This window comes from Anopheles merus, chromosome 2L (genome assembly GCF_017562075.2).
Source record: "Anopheles merus strain MAF chromosome 2L, AmerM5.1, whole genome shotgun sequence".
NCBI classification, from domain to species: Eukaryota; Metazoa; Arthropoda; class Insecta; order Diptera; family Culicidae; genus Anopheles; species Anopheles merus.
Window position 1 is genome coordinate 14,490,770 of NC_054083.1, and position 17,711 is coordinate 14,508,480.

At 43.6% G+C, this 17,711-nt stretch overlaps 1 protein-coding gene across 1 annotated transcript; it reads left to right on the forward strand.

Annotated features, from left to right (window-relative positions):
* Positions 1-5,739: 5,739 nt before the first annotated feature.
* LOC121592241 (acidic leucine-rich nuclear phosphoprotein 32-related protein) lies at positions 5,740-17,711 on the forward strand. Its single transcript, XM_041913645.1, has 7 exons — positions 5,740-6,072; positions 8,708-8,895; positions 12,207-12,583; positions 12,662-12,711; positions 13,027-13,683; positions 13,725-14,150; positions 14,707-17,711. Exons 2-7 carry the CDS (start codon positions 8,848-8,850, stop codon positions 14,766-14,768), a joined length of 1,620 nt encoding a protein of 539 aa, XP_041769579.1. The 5' UTR covers positions 5,740-6,072; positions 8,708-8,847; the 3' UTR covers positions 14,769-17,711.

Consider the following 17,711-nt stretch of genomic DNA (forward strand, 5'->3'; position numbering starts at 1 on the left):
AATTACCCGAAACCGCAATACGTGTGGTGTTTGTTTGACCCCAGTTTGACGACCAAAGAGAGGCAATATTCCAGACATGCTGTAGATCCTTCTCAGTCGATGGCATTGTTGGGTCGATGTGTGCTATCGAGGACACCTGGAGTGTAGTGGCTCTTAGTATTAAGGGCATTATCAGTCTTCTTGACACCGTTTGAAAAGGTCGAACGTAGGTGTTTTGCTGTCGAGGGCTCAACCCAAGACTCAACTGGCTGAGTGTGAGGGCTTCCCGCGGGAATCACAGTCGTTGAAGTTTTACATGCAGGTGTTGAATTCCCTGGCAAAAGGTGTTTGCGTTCCAGCCTATATGCTGAGGACTAGTTCCAAGGAGGCGTATTGACACTGTCTGGGTCTTGTACAGCAGGGCAAGGACAGAAAAGAAAGTGGGTAAGAGGCGTTCGATTGCCTTAACAAGAGGTGTCACGAACAGCCGTGCGTGGAGAATCTAAATATTGCTGGTTTGTCTTTTACGGTAAACTTGCAATACATTGCCGATGAAGCGTAGGACACAGCCAGTTCATATCAGACAATCCTCCCTGAAGGTGCCGGTGGTTGAAGGGCGTTGACCCGATGACCACGTCCTGACACACGGTAATGTTCTTAGCATCATTAAGGGGGGGCCAGGTTATGTTAGTTTAGATTAGTTTAGTTTATTAATCGATGGACGATGGACCCAAGCAGCAAACACCTAGTCCTGTAGTCGAGACGGCGCGGCCAATCACGAAGGGCGAAGCGCGTTGCCTTCCGTTGGATGGACTCTAGCCGCGCAGATGCTGGCCACCAAACAATGCTAGCATATTCCAGCAGTGGTCTGATAAGTGCGCAGTACAGTACTTGAAACACATAGGATCACGAAGCTCGCGCGTCATGTTTATGACCAAGCCAAGTAGCCGATTGCCACTAGCTTGTGTAGCTTGTTTAGGAGGAGGAGTTTAGCATCTAGGTGGACTCCTAGATCCTTTACACAGTTCACTCTTTTGATGTTCTGACCATCAAGCGTATAATTAAACAGCGCTGGAGCTCTTGAACGGCTCAATGAGATTATGGCGCATTTATCGATACAGACGCTTAATGCGTTACGCTTGCACCAGGAGACAAAATCAGTCAAAGTGGCTTGAAGTTGAAGATGGTCCTCGGGCTCACGGATTTCACGATAGATTTTAGCATCATCTGCGTAGAGTAGGCATCTATTATCCGGGAGTGCCGTGCACAAGTCGTTTATGTAGAGCAGAAACAACAGAGGCACCAGGTTGCTGCCCTGGGGTACGCCGGAAGAGGCACCAATAGATCTAGATTGGTGGCAGCCCATTCTAATTCTAATATAAACGACCACATAAATACGATTTCATCCACTTTACCAGGGGTGGTGATAATCCGAGTCTATCAAGTTTTGCCAGAAGAATGTTGCGGGACACACTGCCAAAAGCCACCTGAATGTCCGTGTAAATGGCATCAACCTGCATACCATCATCAATGGACTTATAACAGCCGCTAACGAATCGCATCCAATAGATGCATCGGGTGGTGTACCTATGAATTACATTGTACAGAGTGTTCGAGATAAATTTGACACCTGGTCTTTGGGTTTATATCTCAGGGTTGAGTTGACGTATCGAAATGATTGGTATGTCAATCGATTGCTAAAAGTTGTGCGAACAAGTGTAAAAAATGTCTAGCTCCGTAAATATGTGGAACCCGCCCGAATTGGACAAGCGCGTAACGTGTGTTATGATAGTTCGTGCCGGCCATACGAATGCCGAAATTCGGAAGGCGGCGATGTGTTCGCTGAACACCGTAAAAACAATACGCGTACAGCTCGAGGAGTGTGGTGAAGACGTAGATAGTGATATTGTTCGCAAACAGCATAGCAGGCGGTCGGATTGTGTGCGGACCGACACGTTCCTGGCCGGATTACAGCAGTGGGCGACGGCCGATCCCGGCGTCGCCATCCGGGCCCTGGCGCGAGACGTTGGCGTGGCCCCGAGCACCGTCAAGGTGGCGTTAAATGAGGACCTGCGGTACGCGTCGTACCGTGGTGAAGCCGTGGATTGAGACGGTGGCCAATGGGCGGCCGTACGTTTGGCAGCAGGATTCTGCATCATGCCATACGGCCGTAAAAACACGCCAATGTCTCACTGCCAATTTCAACCGATACACCACCACCGACGTTTGGCCACCCAGCTCCCCTGACCTTAATCCTATGGATTACTTTGTGTGGGCCATAGTTGAGCGGGACACCAACAGGGCGTCCTGCAATACCAAAGCGGAGCTGGTGGCCAGAATAAAGGCCGTGTTTGCGGCCATCCCCAGAGGCAGGTGCAGGCGGCCTTCGACGTGGAGGAGGCGTACTTCCAATAAAAAATGCAGCAAACATGGTCAGCTAAACTTTGTAGAAAAATTTAATTGTTTAATATTTAACATAACTTTTATAAAAATTCCTTTCCTATTCCCTCTGAAACTGTCAAATTTATCTCGAACACCCTGTACTTGCCACGTATAATGTAGCCCTAACGGTTTGCAGATAGACTTTTTGTCCTAGTTCTTAATGGTTTAACCAGTGGGGCAAGGAGGTTGTGACGAATGAGGCACATGGAGTATGGTTACGACGCTTCGTGTCGTGAGTCCCCTACGTAAGAGAGATTTAATAAAGATTTATTCTCCTTGTTAAAAAATGCCTACATGCACATCCAGCTGAACAACTGGAATTTTTAGAAATACACATGGCCCAGAAAACTAAAAAGTACGTATATAAATAGTATATTTGTATGTATTTTAAAGTATATAACTAAAACAAACACGCTTTTACCTCATGAAGCATGAACGTATCTTTTCTATGCTAATTATTACATCTGGGGGCGGTCTGGTGATACAGTCGTCAACTTGTACGGCATAACAACATGTCCGTCATGGGATCAAGCCCCGAATGGACCGTGCTTCCTATACGTAGGATTGACTATCCTGCTATGGGGGAAATTAATTGGTCACAAAGACACAAGCCCACTAGTGATACAGGCAGGCCTTGGCCGCAGTGGCGGATTTAGGGTGTGGGGGGCCCTAAGCGTTAAAAGGATTGGAGGCCCCCGCTTGGTGTCGACCGGGGGGGGGGGGGTGCATATCCTTGTATGGTTGCATTAGGTTTTGAATCAAACACACTTTAATGGTTTGCTCGCGGGGGGGGGGGGGGGGGGGGGTGTTCAGAATCCTTGTACTGGGCCCCAATAGTTTATGAGTCCCTTCATCCATGGGGCTCCTAACTAGCACAGAAGCTCTTGCTGAGACTACTGTACACATTGTTCTATATGCTGGAATTACCATACACGGGGCCCCTACATTGACGGGGCCTCCCGCGGCCGCTCAGTCCGCGCACCGTTAAATCCGCCACTGCTTGGCCGACAACGATTGTTGTGCCAAAGAAGAAAAAGAGAAGTATTTCATAGTTCTACGAGTGATACATAAGGCTAATCTCTCAGAAATAGCATCAATTACTGGTTATAGTTTAAAAAAATGCTGTAAAATACACCTAAGCGTGCTCAACTTTTCCAGGCACTATCAGCAGGATTCAATATGAATAATAGTTTTTCTTCAATGCCATGTGTAGATATAAGAAATCAATTCATAAACAAAATCTTCTTCTTCTTCTTCTATTTGGCGTAACGTCCTACGCAAACATGCCGGCCTATACAGGCTTTCGAGACTTAATTCATTACCACGTAGCCGGATAGTCAATCCTTACTACGAGGGGACGGTCCATTCTGGGCTTAAATCCATGACGGGCATGTTATTGTGTCGTTCGAGTTGACGACTGTACCACGGGACCGCCCCAAACAAAATGTGATAACTTAAAAAAAACGAAACAGGCTTTTACATGAAATGCCACATTCATTATAATTGCTGACAACTTTCGGGCATGTGCAGTTATGTCCAAAATATCTTTTGCCGAAAATAATGCAAATAAAACAATAAAACTTACATGCGTGTTTGGGTTCGTGTATATCCCCGGAGAATCACATTAGCCTCAGATCCTAATGTGTAACTTGAAAATTGTGAACATCATCGTAACAACTTGTTTCTATCAAGAAAATTAGAGTTTTTGCAGTTGTAACAGTTTTACGGACCCAAGCCGTCTGTGCTGTATAAATGGACAATATGTATAAAAAGATCTAAAAAATAAAAAAAAATTAAGTCACTTTTTACCGTGTCCCATTCCCAAAGTCAAATACAATGGAACCCGAGTATTTGGTACTCACAACGAGTACCCCTTACAACGATTTTGTCGCGAAAGAGCAAATCTAAATGCTCAACTAATACCTCTTTTAACGAGTAAAATCTCGCATAACATCATGTGTGTTCTTGGTAAATTATTAGACGGCAATGTGAACTAAAGGTTATCTCTCAGGCAAATGAGAGTTTCGATACTAGGAATCGTTTCATACTAAACTACTGTATTATATTATATGCAAGTTGTTGTTTTTCATATGTTTAAAGAGATTTTCGACTTCTTATGATCTCTTTTGCCTCAAGATATGCAAGTGTATAGTGTATAATATTTGGGAAATATATTTAAAAAAAAAACACTAAAGCGATCGACCATTTTTCCAATTTAATGGATCAATAATGGTGACGAAACATTGAACTACAAATATCTTCGACATTATTAGTATTATGAAGACATTTTCCATTTTTTTAAACGAGTACACTGGCGGCCTTAGAACCAATTAGTTCATTTTTCTTAATTTATATGAAAAAGAGCTCATAACCTGCAAAACGAATTTTTCGTATAGCAAGTGAATCACTGTTCGAAATATACTCTTTATATGGGGTTTCAATGTATCAATGAAAATAAAATCCAAAAAAGAACATAAACATGAAATAAATCGATTTGTACGAACTAAACTGTCCAATGAACAATGTACAAAAAAATAGTAAATAATCAGAACATTCGCTAACAACCTTAGTGATATCGTGTAAGAAACAATAGAATAGAAGAGGAAGAGAGAAATAAAACAATGATAATGACACATTTTGCGCATAATCTTTCGTGTAAAGCAACGATTTGCAGAATGGGTCAAAATTATTTTCTTTTATTAACGAGTATTTTTGTCATCATTTCATTATGGGTTTGTGCATTTTAAAATAATCGTGGGACTGTCAAAGGGTTTCTAGTTAGATATTCCGTTACACGATGATTAAAACTCATGTTTTAGAAAGAGTATGTATAGAAATTCACACTTTCGAAAACAAACAGACGTAGACGCTGAAAAGATCTAAAATCTCACAAAACAAACGAACCAGCCAACCGTCCGTTTCAAATACATGTTCTCGATCGGAAAGGTTTGACCGTAGCTGAATAAAATCGACGAACGAATGTGCACATGTCGACGAAACATCATCTGTCACTTCGCTGAGAACTATGACTATGGCTGAATTATCAATTACGGAATTATTTGAAAGTATTTTATGCGCAACTAAACTTTCTAAAAAAATGTATTATATCTAAGAACATGTATATCGACCCATCTATATGCCACCGCTGTTATTAGTTTCTTTGAAAACGTATATTTATATAATATTGAAACGAGCAACTCTATTTAGACACAGCTTTGCGTTTGATTTTCTAATGTTTTGATGCTGTCCCTCCTATTGTACGGGCGACAACATTCCCGTTACCTGATGTACGTTTGCAACGGTCAGCGGGCCACACGCTTCGAACGGATCGAGCGCGAAACAGCGCGGGCCCAACGCGCTACCGCAGTGTGCGTGTGCCGCGGTGAGTGAAACCTGAAAAACACCAACACGAGTACAGTGTATTACAGCCACAAACACACATACACGCACACACGTACATAACTCTGTGGTGCTGTCGAACGCGCGTATCGCGCTCATCGACGGTGTGTGAGCGTGTGCGTGTACATGTGACTGCACAACGCACACTGTCAGGCGGTGAGAAACGAGCGAGTGCCTTCCACAAAAGCAGATGAGGTACAGAAGCAGTGCCAGCAGCAAGAGAAGCGAGCATTTAGCCCTGTAGCGAAAAAGGTACGACGTGTTTGGTGATTGAAAAAATTAATCTAACGCGTTTTTTCCGAACCACCAAGTAGCTGCACAGCGTTGTGGTCAGCGTTCCGGTGTCGGAGCATCCAGTAGTAAGTGGTAAATGAAGTTAACGCCAGGCACAGTGTATATGCGATTGTCCGCAAAATTGTTCGTGCCATAGTAAAACGTGTGGAAACACCGAGAGGACCAAAAAAGTGTGCCAGAACAAAAAAGAAACGTTATTTTCCATTTCCTCCCCCTTCCCAGTGCCGACCCCCAAAGCGTTCGACGGAAATACAGTGCGTGCGTGCGTGCGTGCGTGATCGGTCTGTTGCTTACGTTACCCGTGCACCACCAAGAACGGACGTGTAGATGTAGATTGCGGCCACCGTGCACCCCGCATACGGTGGTGTGCAGTATCATCACACGTTTATGTGACGAATCGAAACCGCGAAAGACGCCGTCTACAGAGAGACACACGGGAAAAGTGTACCCCTTTCTTTCGAACCTAAGCGGTGAGGGGGGAGTAGGAGATGGTAAATTAATTTTCCGCGAACCGATCACAGCAAGCCGTTGCATGCCGAAAAAGGAAGCAATGGAAGGGCTGCTTGTCCTTACCCCCCGCACCACTTTTGTGTGTTCAAGTTCGGAATTGTGCCCCTTCTAACCATTGCCTACCCTTTTTTTTTGCTCGATTTTTCCTATGCCATGAGTGATGATCGTGTGTCTGTGTGTGGTAGTAGTGTGGGGTGCGTACATATCTCGCATGGTGGGTGCAATCGATGCACCAATATTTATCACACGCAAGATTTGCCAGTTTAGTTAAGGCCTCCGGCCAGCAGCCCCGCGTCCTCCTTTATGTAGTCTCTTTTTGTCTGTGCATGTCTTTATTCATGCTGAAAGGTGGGTGTCCCTCGCAGTGCTATAATCGGGGACCCGGACTCGTATGTGTGTGATAACAAGTTGACCACATTGGAACCACATCGTCGAGAAGGTCGTTTATTCGTCGTCTGCCAAAGTCGTGGTTTTTTCTTCTTCTTTTCGTTACATTCACCGTTTTAATAAATCCCAGTTCAGTGCAAATAATGGAACTGGCACAGGTGGTAGGGCGATGAAGGTTAAAAATTGTACGGAGGAGACTATCATAACCTCATAAAGGACCAACCTCCCTGTCTCCTCGCACCACCACCTTCGATTCGCCTGCTCTATTTATTGCCCCCGCAATGCATCTCCCCGGAAGGAAATAGGGTCTTGTGTACATCCAGCAGAGATTGTGTGCGTGTGTATGTGTGTGTGTAGGAAAGGGGATATCCGGTCAGGAAGCCAATAATCCGTGGCAACCCTCTGTTTGCATTGTTGAATTTTGCCTGTCTTGATTGTTATTTTTTCGGCGCAGAAAAACTCACAAAAACATTAGCACACTCCGTCGCGAGGTGCAAACCGTCTCGTCTTCCCCTCGTTCTCCCCCTCTTCATCCAGTAGCGAAAGGCTATTTTTCCTTCTCACCCGCTACGACGACCACCACACTCATATCGGTGTGTATCGGACAGATGGGCTAATGTGTGTCTCTCTCTCTCTGGTGTGTGCGGTGTGTGTGTGTGTGTGTGTGTGTGTGTGTGTGTGTGTGTGTGTGTGTGTGCGTGTGTGCGTGTGTGCGTGTGTGCGGTGTGTGCATACGGACATGTCGTTACACGGAACGGGTTCGCATGTGTGCGCGCAGCGAATATATACACACATGGCCACCGGAGAGCCACACAAGGTGTGTAGAGACACAAAGCAGAGACAGCAGCAGCACACACAGGGCATCGATGTGTCATCCATCGACAGGGCAGGCAGTGCCGTGCTCATAGAAACACACCAGCAAAGAGCAGGCAAACGGGTGGGCCAGTCGCGAATTGTAACAGTGAAAAGTGCACACACAAGTGTGAGAGTGCATATCGCGCGACGGTCGGCAACGATAAGATTTTCCCTTTCGGGTTTCGGCGTGGCGCAGTGTGTGTGTGTGGGGGGACATTTTCTTGGTCCGAAAATTTGACACCAAACCCGCTGGCGTGTGTTGTGTGTCGGAAGAGCGCGCACTGAAAGGCAACGAGGTGTACAGTACGCGAACGCGTTTTCCACACAATCTTGGTAAACAAGGTGGCGAAGAAGTGTGATTGACTTTGGATTTTTTGAGTTTGTTTTCCCCAATTTTCGATAAAAACCAGCAGTGCGACTACACATTGTGAACTCATTTTGCATGTGTCTTAGGCTTTCCGTTCCGTGTTAGATATCGTTAGGCAGGAGGGGGTGGTCACCACCTGGTTTTGTGCTGGAGTGTGTCGACTGATCGGGGGTGGTGAAGTAAAGGATCAATTATAATTGATTAATTTCTTTTAATTCACTCCAATCCACGACACCAGCCGTAAGAGCATTGCTTCAACGTGAATGTGTGCATAATGTTTTCCAAATCTAAACCTATTCATGTATACATGTTCAATTAAGGGCACCGTATGTGCCTATGTCGCAAACGTGTTTTGCATTTAAAGTAACAATTTTCTTAAAACTTCCTTTTGAAAAAAGTTCGCTTTAATTAGACTTATTGTGCCAACGTAAATACAGATGTATTAACTGTGTGCTTTATTTGTTCCACTTGCAGGAAATCAATATATAAAATTCGTGCCTAAACAACATAATCCAGTGACACAACAAAGAGTTTTCAAAGGACCTGGAGGAGCACTGCGTGGGGTGACTTATCTCTAAGTGAAATACTCAACACCAGCATCACCGAATATCATCATGGAAAAGCGTATTTTGTTGGAAAAACGAGGTCGATCGGATGATGAGGTAAGTGTGTCCGTAACACTACTAGTTATGCTTTACATTTCTTAAGAACCTTTTTACTCAGTTGTTAAATAATTGTCATGTACGCCTTATGTTAAATAACTGTCATGTACACGGGAGGAAGTAGACTTCATTGGAGTTCTAACAAAACAGAGAAGCAGTTTAGGCGCTTCCGTATCTAACACTTCCCCTTTTTTTCTGTTACAATTTTCTGATTGGTTAACTTCACTATGAAACACAGTTGTCTCTCAACCTCAACTGCTAATTGCGCTCATTTGGTTCATTCAAAGATGTGTTTTCATCATCAAGTCCACCCGGAAACGAGATTTTAAAATTCGAGTTTTAGAGGTCATTTCTCCCTGTATCATTAGGTAGCTTCTCCGTGTTCATTGTGAACGGTTATCATTATTTAATTCTCTTCTCAACTATCTAGATTTCCAGTGTGCGCGTGTTAGGTTAACCTAAAAAAAGAAAAGAACAGTAGAAACACATATTTCAGTTCGATTAACTGCTGCTTTCCAACGGGTTTTTGTGCCTTCCGGCTTCCGCCATATTGCCGCCTCAATAAGCGCCAATTATGGGAAGCAACGAAAAAAAGAACCCTTTTCCCTCTCCAGACTTCCTTCCACAATCGGTGCAGAAATCCTTGTTTTGGTGTGTTGCTTCATTAGATTTGCTATTTGCATTCGCACACTCTCTTCTCTTCCAACTAAATTAACCTCTGTTGCTACGCTTAAAAATCCTTAGTTAACAAATGAATGTTATTGTGGTACATGTTTGTCGCATGTGGAAAGTCATGAAAATTTGTCGCTCGAGCGCTGGTGGTGTTGTTTTTTTTTTTGTTCTCCCCTTCTCATATGTGTTCAGTTTTCACGCTATTACGACGTTTCGTAATCGTAACTCTTTGATCGACATTCGACGAACCGAGTCGAGCGTGTTTTTTCCTTTTTTTTGGCGACTTGTCGTCAAATCTTTGCATGCATATACCCACGCACACTAACAACGCTCCTTACCACATGAAGTGGCGCGCGCCTTTTCTGTGAGAGCAGCAGTAGTGTGCGCTGTGTGTGGAAAGTGTGTTGGGAAGATCAGCCAAATGAATGTGTGCGTAAGTGATACACATACAAATGGAGCAAACAGAGGTTCACACCTTTGCATGCAGTGGCTTGCCAGTGTATAAGAATGTTTACTTAAAAAAACTACTGTGTGGAAGGTGCGGGGGCAGGAGCATAATTGATAAGACATTTTCTTCGATTAGATGAATCCTTGTGTATTGACTATTCATCACATTCTTTTTTCTGTTAATTATGATAATTTCTCATTATTGGCCACGCGCGAAAATGGCAGAGATCAGGTTCGAAACTATCTACGCACTTTCCAAATAAAATGCTCTTCAGTTGCACACACTCCCACACTCGCAACACACACGCACCTCCACCGAACGCACACACCATCAATCAACAAATGCTCACACACATCACACAAGCGCGCGCACTCACACAAACACACATTACACCGCACGCACACACCATGCCACAGCGGAGCTGAAATCGCTCTCGGACTGGTGTATCGGTATTGGTGAGCGGTCCTCGGGCGCGCGCTGAGTGGTCCGCGAAGAGTGATGATGATGATGATGATGATCGGCGGTGGCGATTTCGGTGACGATAGGTTCCCAGCGTGCGAGCGAGCAAATGGAGCGAGCAGGCCGCCATCTTGGAATTTGCACCACCGAGCTCCGTTAGCGTGAGGCCACAAGTTTTGCGGCCAAATGGCGCTGCGTGTGATTACTGCACTCCGCCCAACGTTGCATCACTCGATACCTAAGCTACGTCCCAGGATAGTGGCACTAGTTTGGTGAGCGAATTTTGGACCCCTGACCCGGAAATTGGCACACTTTGGTTTTGGGGAATATGCACTGCTCTGGCCCGAGACTGCTTTTCACCTGCATATGAAAACCGTGCAGTGGCAATGGCTGCCTCTGCCTGCTCATGTGAACGCTTGCTGCGCGACTGTCGTGTGTGCGTACACTCTCTTTGTCCCACTCAAAGGCGGCAATGAGTGGAGTGAGCCGTTCGCCGTATCGCTTTGGTGGTGTGCGTACGCTGAGTGAGCGACTGGTTTGAAGTACACAATCGACGAAGGCGTGTGCGCGCTGCGCGTACTTTTGCACACATTCAAAAGTTTACTACACGGGCGATTTCAATGAAAAAAAAATAACTTCTTTCTGTAAGCCTCAACAAATTAAAGGAAAATTAGTTGATTCGCTACCGTCTCGTACCTTTTTTTCCGTCTCGTAATTTTGCTTCGAGCTCTGCGTAAATAATGTCAATAAGTGTAGCTTCTATAGTATCTCTTTTGTTGTTTTTTGTTCATCGAGTCACATATGCGTTTCATCGATTTCAGTCCTCTTAATGGGTCAATTGCATTCTCTTAAAAGTAGAAAGCTATCCGATTTAAAGCTACGATGGTTGTGCATTGTTTCTAAGTATATAATAAGGCATGAATAAACATGCAACGGATGCCGCCGATAGTTTGCATCAAAATCGGTTTGAATACTATTTGCCACAAAGCGTAAATAATCTCGATGGAAATAACGGACTTGTTGAAAATCGATCACACACTCACACATCACCGCACCCACCAATACTAGCGAGTAGAAGTTGAGCGCACACAAATACACAAACACACACAGTTTATATGGTGGTGCATATGTAGAGGTGTTTTTCGTCCGCCCGGCGAATCTTTGATGGTGTGTGCGCAACTGTTTTTTCACAACAAATCACGCACACCACCAAGCGTTAGTTTGGCGCACATGATTTTCAATGTCGCGCTGATTTCCAAAAGGGGTTGTCCGTGTTTAAAATGATCAAATTTAATTAGGACACGTAAAGCAGAATCTTCACGAATAAACAAACAAGCTTAATATAAGATAATTATATATATATTAATATAATTTATTAATATATTTAATCTAATGACACACATGAACCATATTCAAATGAATCAACTCTCCACTAAACTCGCTCAGTATGGTAAAAATTATCCTTTTCTGTTCAAGGAAAACTTAAAAAACCATTTAGCTATTTCGCATTGAAGTACTTGTCTTCCACGTCCCGGCAACGTGTTGCTTTCCATTGTCCACCAGATAGGGTTAAACTGTAACATTGATTAGTCCAATAAGTGGCGACAATTGTTTAAACTATATTTTTAATCAAATATTTGTTGAAATGTTAAACTTAGTTTTCTTTAACATATATATAGCTGGTGCATTTCAAATCCATTTACCCTTATGATTTATTACTGCCTCCTTCCAGATCACAGAGCTCATTCTGGACAACTGTCGGAGCACGTACATCGATGGGCTCACAGACAGCTTCACAGCACTCGAAACGCTCAGCCTCATCAACGTCGGGCTGGTTTCGCTGAAAAATTTCCCCAAGCTGTCCAACCTCCGCAAGCTGGAACTCTCGGACAACAGAATATCGAACGGATTGAACCACCTTACCGGGAGCCCGAAACTTACACATCTGAACCTGTCCGGCAACCGGATTAAGGACTTCGATGAGCTTCAGCCGCTGAAAGATTTGGAGAACCTGGAAGTGCTGGATCTGTTCAACAATCAGGTGACACTGATTGAAAACTATCGTGAGAAATTGTTTCAACTGATTCCATCGCTCAACTATCTGGACGGGTAGGTAGCATTAGAGCGAACTTAAAATAGAGCTTTGGACAATAATAAAGTACGTTTTGTTTATCTTTATTCTTGCAGATTCGACAAAGAGTATGTGGAAGCACCATCCGATGAGGAAGACATGGCTGGTAGGTATACTGATAGGCGAAAAGCATTCATTTGTGGATAGTTTCATGTTTTACCCCTTGCTACTGTAACTAAATACAAACGATAGAAGATTTTGATGGCCAGTTACTCTACTTTGGACTGAATAAGACGTATTTGTTGTCGCCAAACTTGTTTACTCGGAATATGTGTTGATCGGTAAAGATTTTTTTTCTTTCGATAAGTACGCTAGAAGGGGACAATTTAAATGAGATACTCCACCGAACATGCTTATACTCAAAAGGCCTTTTAAGATAGAATGCAAAACACTATGGCGACACCCCCCATCCTGTTTACAGGTGGTGTTGATGATGATGATGATGGTGACGGTAACCTACCGCAACCTTCCCAGTTCTCCATCAATGGTATCGAAATTGATCTAGACGAGCTGGAGCAGCTTGAGGCGAGGGTACGCCAAAAACGAACGAAGAACGAGTCGGACTCGCAGTCAGCGATTGAGATCGGCTCCGATGTGCTGGAGGGACATCTTGGGCGCACCAAGTCCCATTCTGATGACGGCTGCTCCTCTCAAACTGGACAAGAATCGGCCAAGGACGATCTGGATCTACTGTACGAAGAGATTCAACACAAACAGGCCCTTGCGCGTGCCAATGAAGTGGAACAGGGTCGTCAAAAGATGGCATCGTTTGTGTCCGTCTTGTTAATGTTTACTTCTCTGTTGGCATTCATCAATCAGATATGCTACCGGGGGGAGAATCAATTGCTAGACGAATCAGAAGAACAAGTTGATGATGAGGAGGAGGAAAAAGAGGAGCAGGAGGAGGATATGGAAATCGAGGTGGAAAAAGATGAGTGTTGCTCCTTGGATGCAACTGGAGATAGTTATGCAAGGGTTGAAGCTCTACCACAAATGCAGAACGGAGCTACGGCTCCATCGGATACCACCATCTCGGCGGTGGCAGCAGATGATCGTCCTGCCCGGGCAGACCAGAATTAATTGTAAAGTATTACAATTCGTTTTTATCGCTTCACTTTCATTCTATGGGCGCGACCACAGAAGAGGAGGAACCGGAAGACTCGTGCGAAGAATCGGATGAGGAGGAAGTTTCGCTAGCCTACCTGTACAACGACAACCTGGAGGAGGATCAGGAGGATTGGAAGAGCGTCGAGAGCGACTACAACAACGCCGACGAAGAGTTTGACAGTGAGGAGGAAGAGGATGAAGAAGGTGGCGGCGGCGGCGGTGGTGGTGGCGAGAATGAGGGTGAAGATGGTGGAGACAGTGACGGCGAAGGGGAGGATGAAGAAGGCGAAGAAGAGGAAGACGGTGAGGATGATGCTGATGGGTCGGAGGCTGCAGCATCGTCGACCGCTGCAGCAGCGGCGGGAGCAGACGAATCAAAATCCACAGCAACAGAAGCGGCAGCCGCCACATCGTCAACCACAGAAGATGTTGCGAAAGGTAAGTTAGAATTGGTGCCAATTCCTTTGCGAATGAACTAGTGGTGGGAGCTTGGATGTTCGTACGGAATCAATTTCGGAGCCGTTTTCGATTCTAGATTCGACTCTGGAGTCAGAATCACCTCCGGAATAGAAATTGGCCCCGAAATTAGCTCCGGAATCGGAATCAGAATTGGCTCAGGAATCAGAGTCAGTTCTAAAATTGAAATCAGAAGTTTTAGAAACGATTTCAGTCCCGGAATCTCCATTGAGAATGGATCGTTTACAAGTAAATTTGGGGACCAAAACACTTATTTTCATGGAAATATCGAAATCGAATTTGATTCCGGAGCTAATTCTGATTGCGGAGTCGATTCCTATTCCGAAGCCGATTATGGAACCGATTACTGAGCCGATTCAGATTTCCGATCCGATTCCAATTCGCCGATCCTAAAACCGGATTCCAGACGTACCAAAGATTCGGATGTAGCCGGAATCGATTCATTTTTCCCATCACTAGAATGAACACTCGCGTTGTCGGAAGCAAGCTGCTAATGTATGTAATTTATGCGTTTTAGAAGGTGAACCGGAAGCAAGGGGCAAGAAGAGAAAGTTCCAAGGCACTGACAGCGACGGTTAAGCGGCAAGCTAAACGCTTCCAAGTCATACACAAAACCTACTACAAATGTGTGGAGGTGTAACGGTAACGCGCTGGAGGCTCTTTCGCTCGACGGCGTGTCATTCGATGCCCTTCCACACGCAAAGCAAACGTTTATCCCCCAACCAACAACAATTCATGCAATTCGTCATCACTCCGCTACTGTCGTTCGCGCAGTAGTGTAATGGATATGTAACTACAAAGTTTTATCTTCTTTTTTTACCATCAAAAGAAAATGTGTAACAGCAGCTAACTATCATAGATTGATGAAATTCACAACAATATATAAATATAGAAGAAGAGCGAACATTTCCCCACAATAGACGCCAACACACACACACACATACCATACACGCTCCGAATACTTTTAAATCCCAAAACAAACAGTGTAAGTAAGGAATTTTTGAACCAAAAGATTGTAAAACACAGAAGAAGAAAAAACTTTAAAACAAAATAGATTCAGCAAAAGACACACACACATACGGCGCGGGGATTGCGTGTATGTGTTTGGATCCACAGCGCAGAATTGTGAAGAAAATAAATCAAAGACGTATGGGGTATGACGAGAAGAAATGATAGGACTCCGCCGCGTACAGCATTTCCGGTCAGTTAAGAAAGCTAAGAGTATACATACTTCAAATGATAATCGAACTTTTGTTTTGATTTATTTTAATAACTTTTTTACTGTGTAAGCATATTTTGTTGTGTTTCAGGGAATAGAGCAATGTGAAAGTAGTTTGCGGCAAGTGATATTTGTACGTTCTTTTAAATTAACAAAATCACTTCGATGGGGCAGCAAAGGAGGAGGATAGGTAGTAGAAGAGGCGGTAGGGAGGAATCGGTCGGAATGTCAGGTAATTGTTGAGTTTTATAATTTCCTTGTGTGGTGGGCAGTTCTATCAGCAAGCACGACAAAAATGTGTGACACCTTTTGAATAATGTTGCCCAAAATGTGACCGTGCGCTTTCGCTCTTATCATTTTATCGTCAGTGGTTATACACCATCACCATTACCACCACAACAACCACCTAGATTCTTCCGTCAAGATTCTTCCCAAAATGCGCAGTCAGTGGTTTCAACTTCGTACAGTTTGCGTGTTAACAAGTTTTCTAGCGTAGACGATCTGGATCGGATCCGGATCGTGTATAGCAAGTGGTATGTAACCAGGGGGAAGAGAGAAGAGTAATCGTGAAGGGGGAAGAAGGACAAGTGGTAGCAAGGAAAACAAGGCCAAGATGAAAGAGACCATACAAAATAAATGTAATCCACGACCTGATATGAAACCCAATGTAGTGTTACTTTTAATTTGCAATGTATGTTTTTGTTTGTTTAATCTTATGCATATAAGTAATACAAAAAAGAGCGAATGTTTGTTGAACATACATACAGTTTCTTGTGTTGTGTAAGCAAAACAGTATAATTATCTCAGGCAAAGGCGTTCTTAGTTTCCCTGAATAAAGATAAACAAAAGCTAAATTGTAATTCCCACACAACAATCAAACAACAAATGCACACATACACACACACACACTCCCGCACACTTGCGCATATTGTTACGTTTTTTGTAACGCTTCGGTTTCGGTTTTAAAACAGTGTAACGCCATGTACAAGTTCATGGTTGTAATGAAACTGATTCGTTTGTGAGTGGTACTCCGCTGCAACAAACAGTAAAGTGCGATACCACCTTCCTAATTGTTTAACGGCATTCACTGCTACTAAACTTGTCAGAGATGTACAAAATGAATTCTAGTTTCAGTTCCTGGGATGGTTTTTAATTTGGATACAGATCCGGCCGGCTAGACGTATGCTTTTCAATATAACTGTTGTCTTTCCTTAGCATCTAAAATAATGTAGCCTTTTTAAGTGGGATTTTAAAGGATCGCATGCAAACATTTATCTTCAGTTGAGAATGTTGTAAGTGTAAGAAGGGTGGTTTGGGGTGTAAAGGAATGGTTTAAACGGCTGTATTGTTTCTTCCTTTTTATAAGAATGCATTCATTCAACTTTTCAGTTACTCTTTTAACGGAATAACTTATCTTTTCCAGTTTTTGTAATTAAATAACAGTACACAAATGTTTAAACAAACGGCACTTATTTTTGCACTGATGCGCGCATATAAGTAAATTACAAAATGTTCAACAGCCACACTTGAAGCAGATTCTTGTATTAAGCATTTGTTAAAGATTGTAGAAAGCTGAAGAGAACGATTCGAATAACAAGTTGACCAAACACGTGGAATTATATGCAGTAAGTGGAACCGGGATCTGGTCTACACCTTCCCGAGCCAAAGCTCTCTCACCCTCAAAAAGGGGAGGAGGAGGAGATTTATCAAATCAAAACTAAACGCAAAAACAAAATATCGAATTAAGGGTCAGTTGAGAAAAGGGGGGCAAGCAATATATTACTACGTGCAAGTGCAAGTTGCATGGATGTGTGTATCATGAGACGAAATAAAACGTGCCCTTAAATACAATGGATGATGGACGGAACAACATTATATACGGATATAAGGTTACATAGGTACCTCCCCGAGGTGCCATGCAAAAAAAAAACGCAGAGACGAGACAAAATCGAAAGCAAACCCATAATCATGTAAAAACAACACAATAGCGTTTGCTGCTGCGAAGAAGGGTGATGCGTGAAGTTGTGTGCGTGTGTGAAGCATGATTTAAATGAAAAAGAAAAAGGAGAAGAAGATAAAACACAAATCCGATCAGGGATTGGAATAATAACACAACATTACAATCTTTCTGCCTGCTGGCTCATTTCCATTGGTGAAATAAACACAGCGTATTGTATTTGGACCCGGTGTGTGTGATGCGAAGGGAAATGACAATTCGCGGTATGATCGCGAAAAGTGGAACAACATTTATAATTGCTAAGAAAGTAATATTTGTTTAAATAAATCATCAAAAGAAAAATCAA

What these genes read in the sequence shown, in the direction of transcription:
- LOC121592241 (XM_041913645.1), top strand. Translation starts at nt 8,848, where the DNA reads ATGGAAAAGCGTATTTTGTTGGAAAAACGAGGTCGATCGGATGATGAG. An exon ending in TCGCTCAACTATCTGGACGG is followed by an intron (nt 12,584 to 12,661) that starts GTAGGTAGCATT and finishes TTATTCTTGCAG; the next exon opens with ATTCGACAAAGAGTATGTGG. An exon ending in CACAGAAGATGTTGCGAAAG is followed by an intron (nt 14,151 to 14,706) that starts GTAAGTTAGAAT and finishes TATGCGTTTTAG; the next exon opens with AAGGTGAACCGGAAGCAAGG.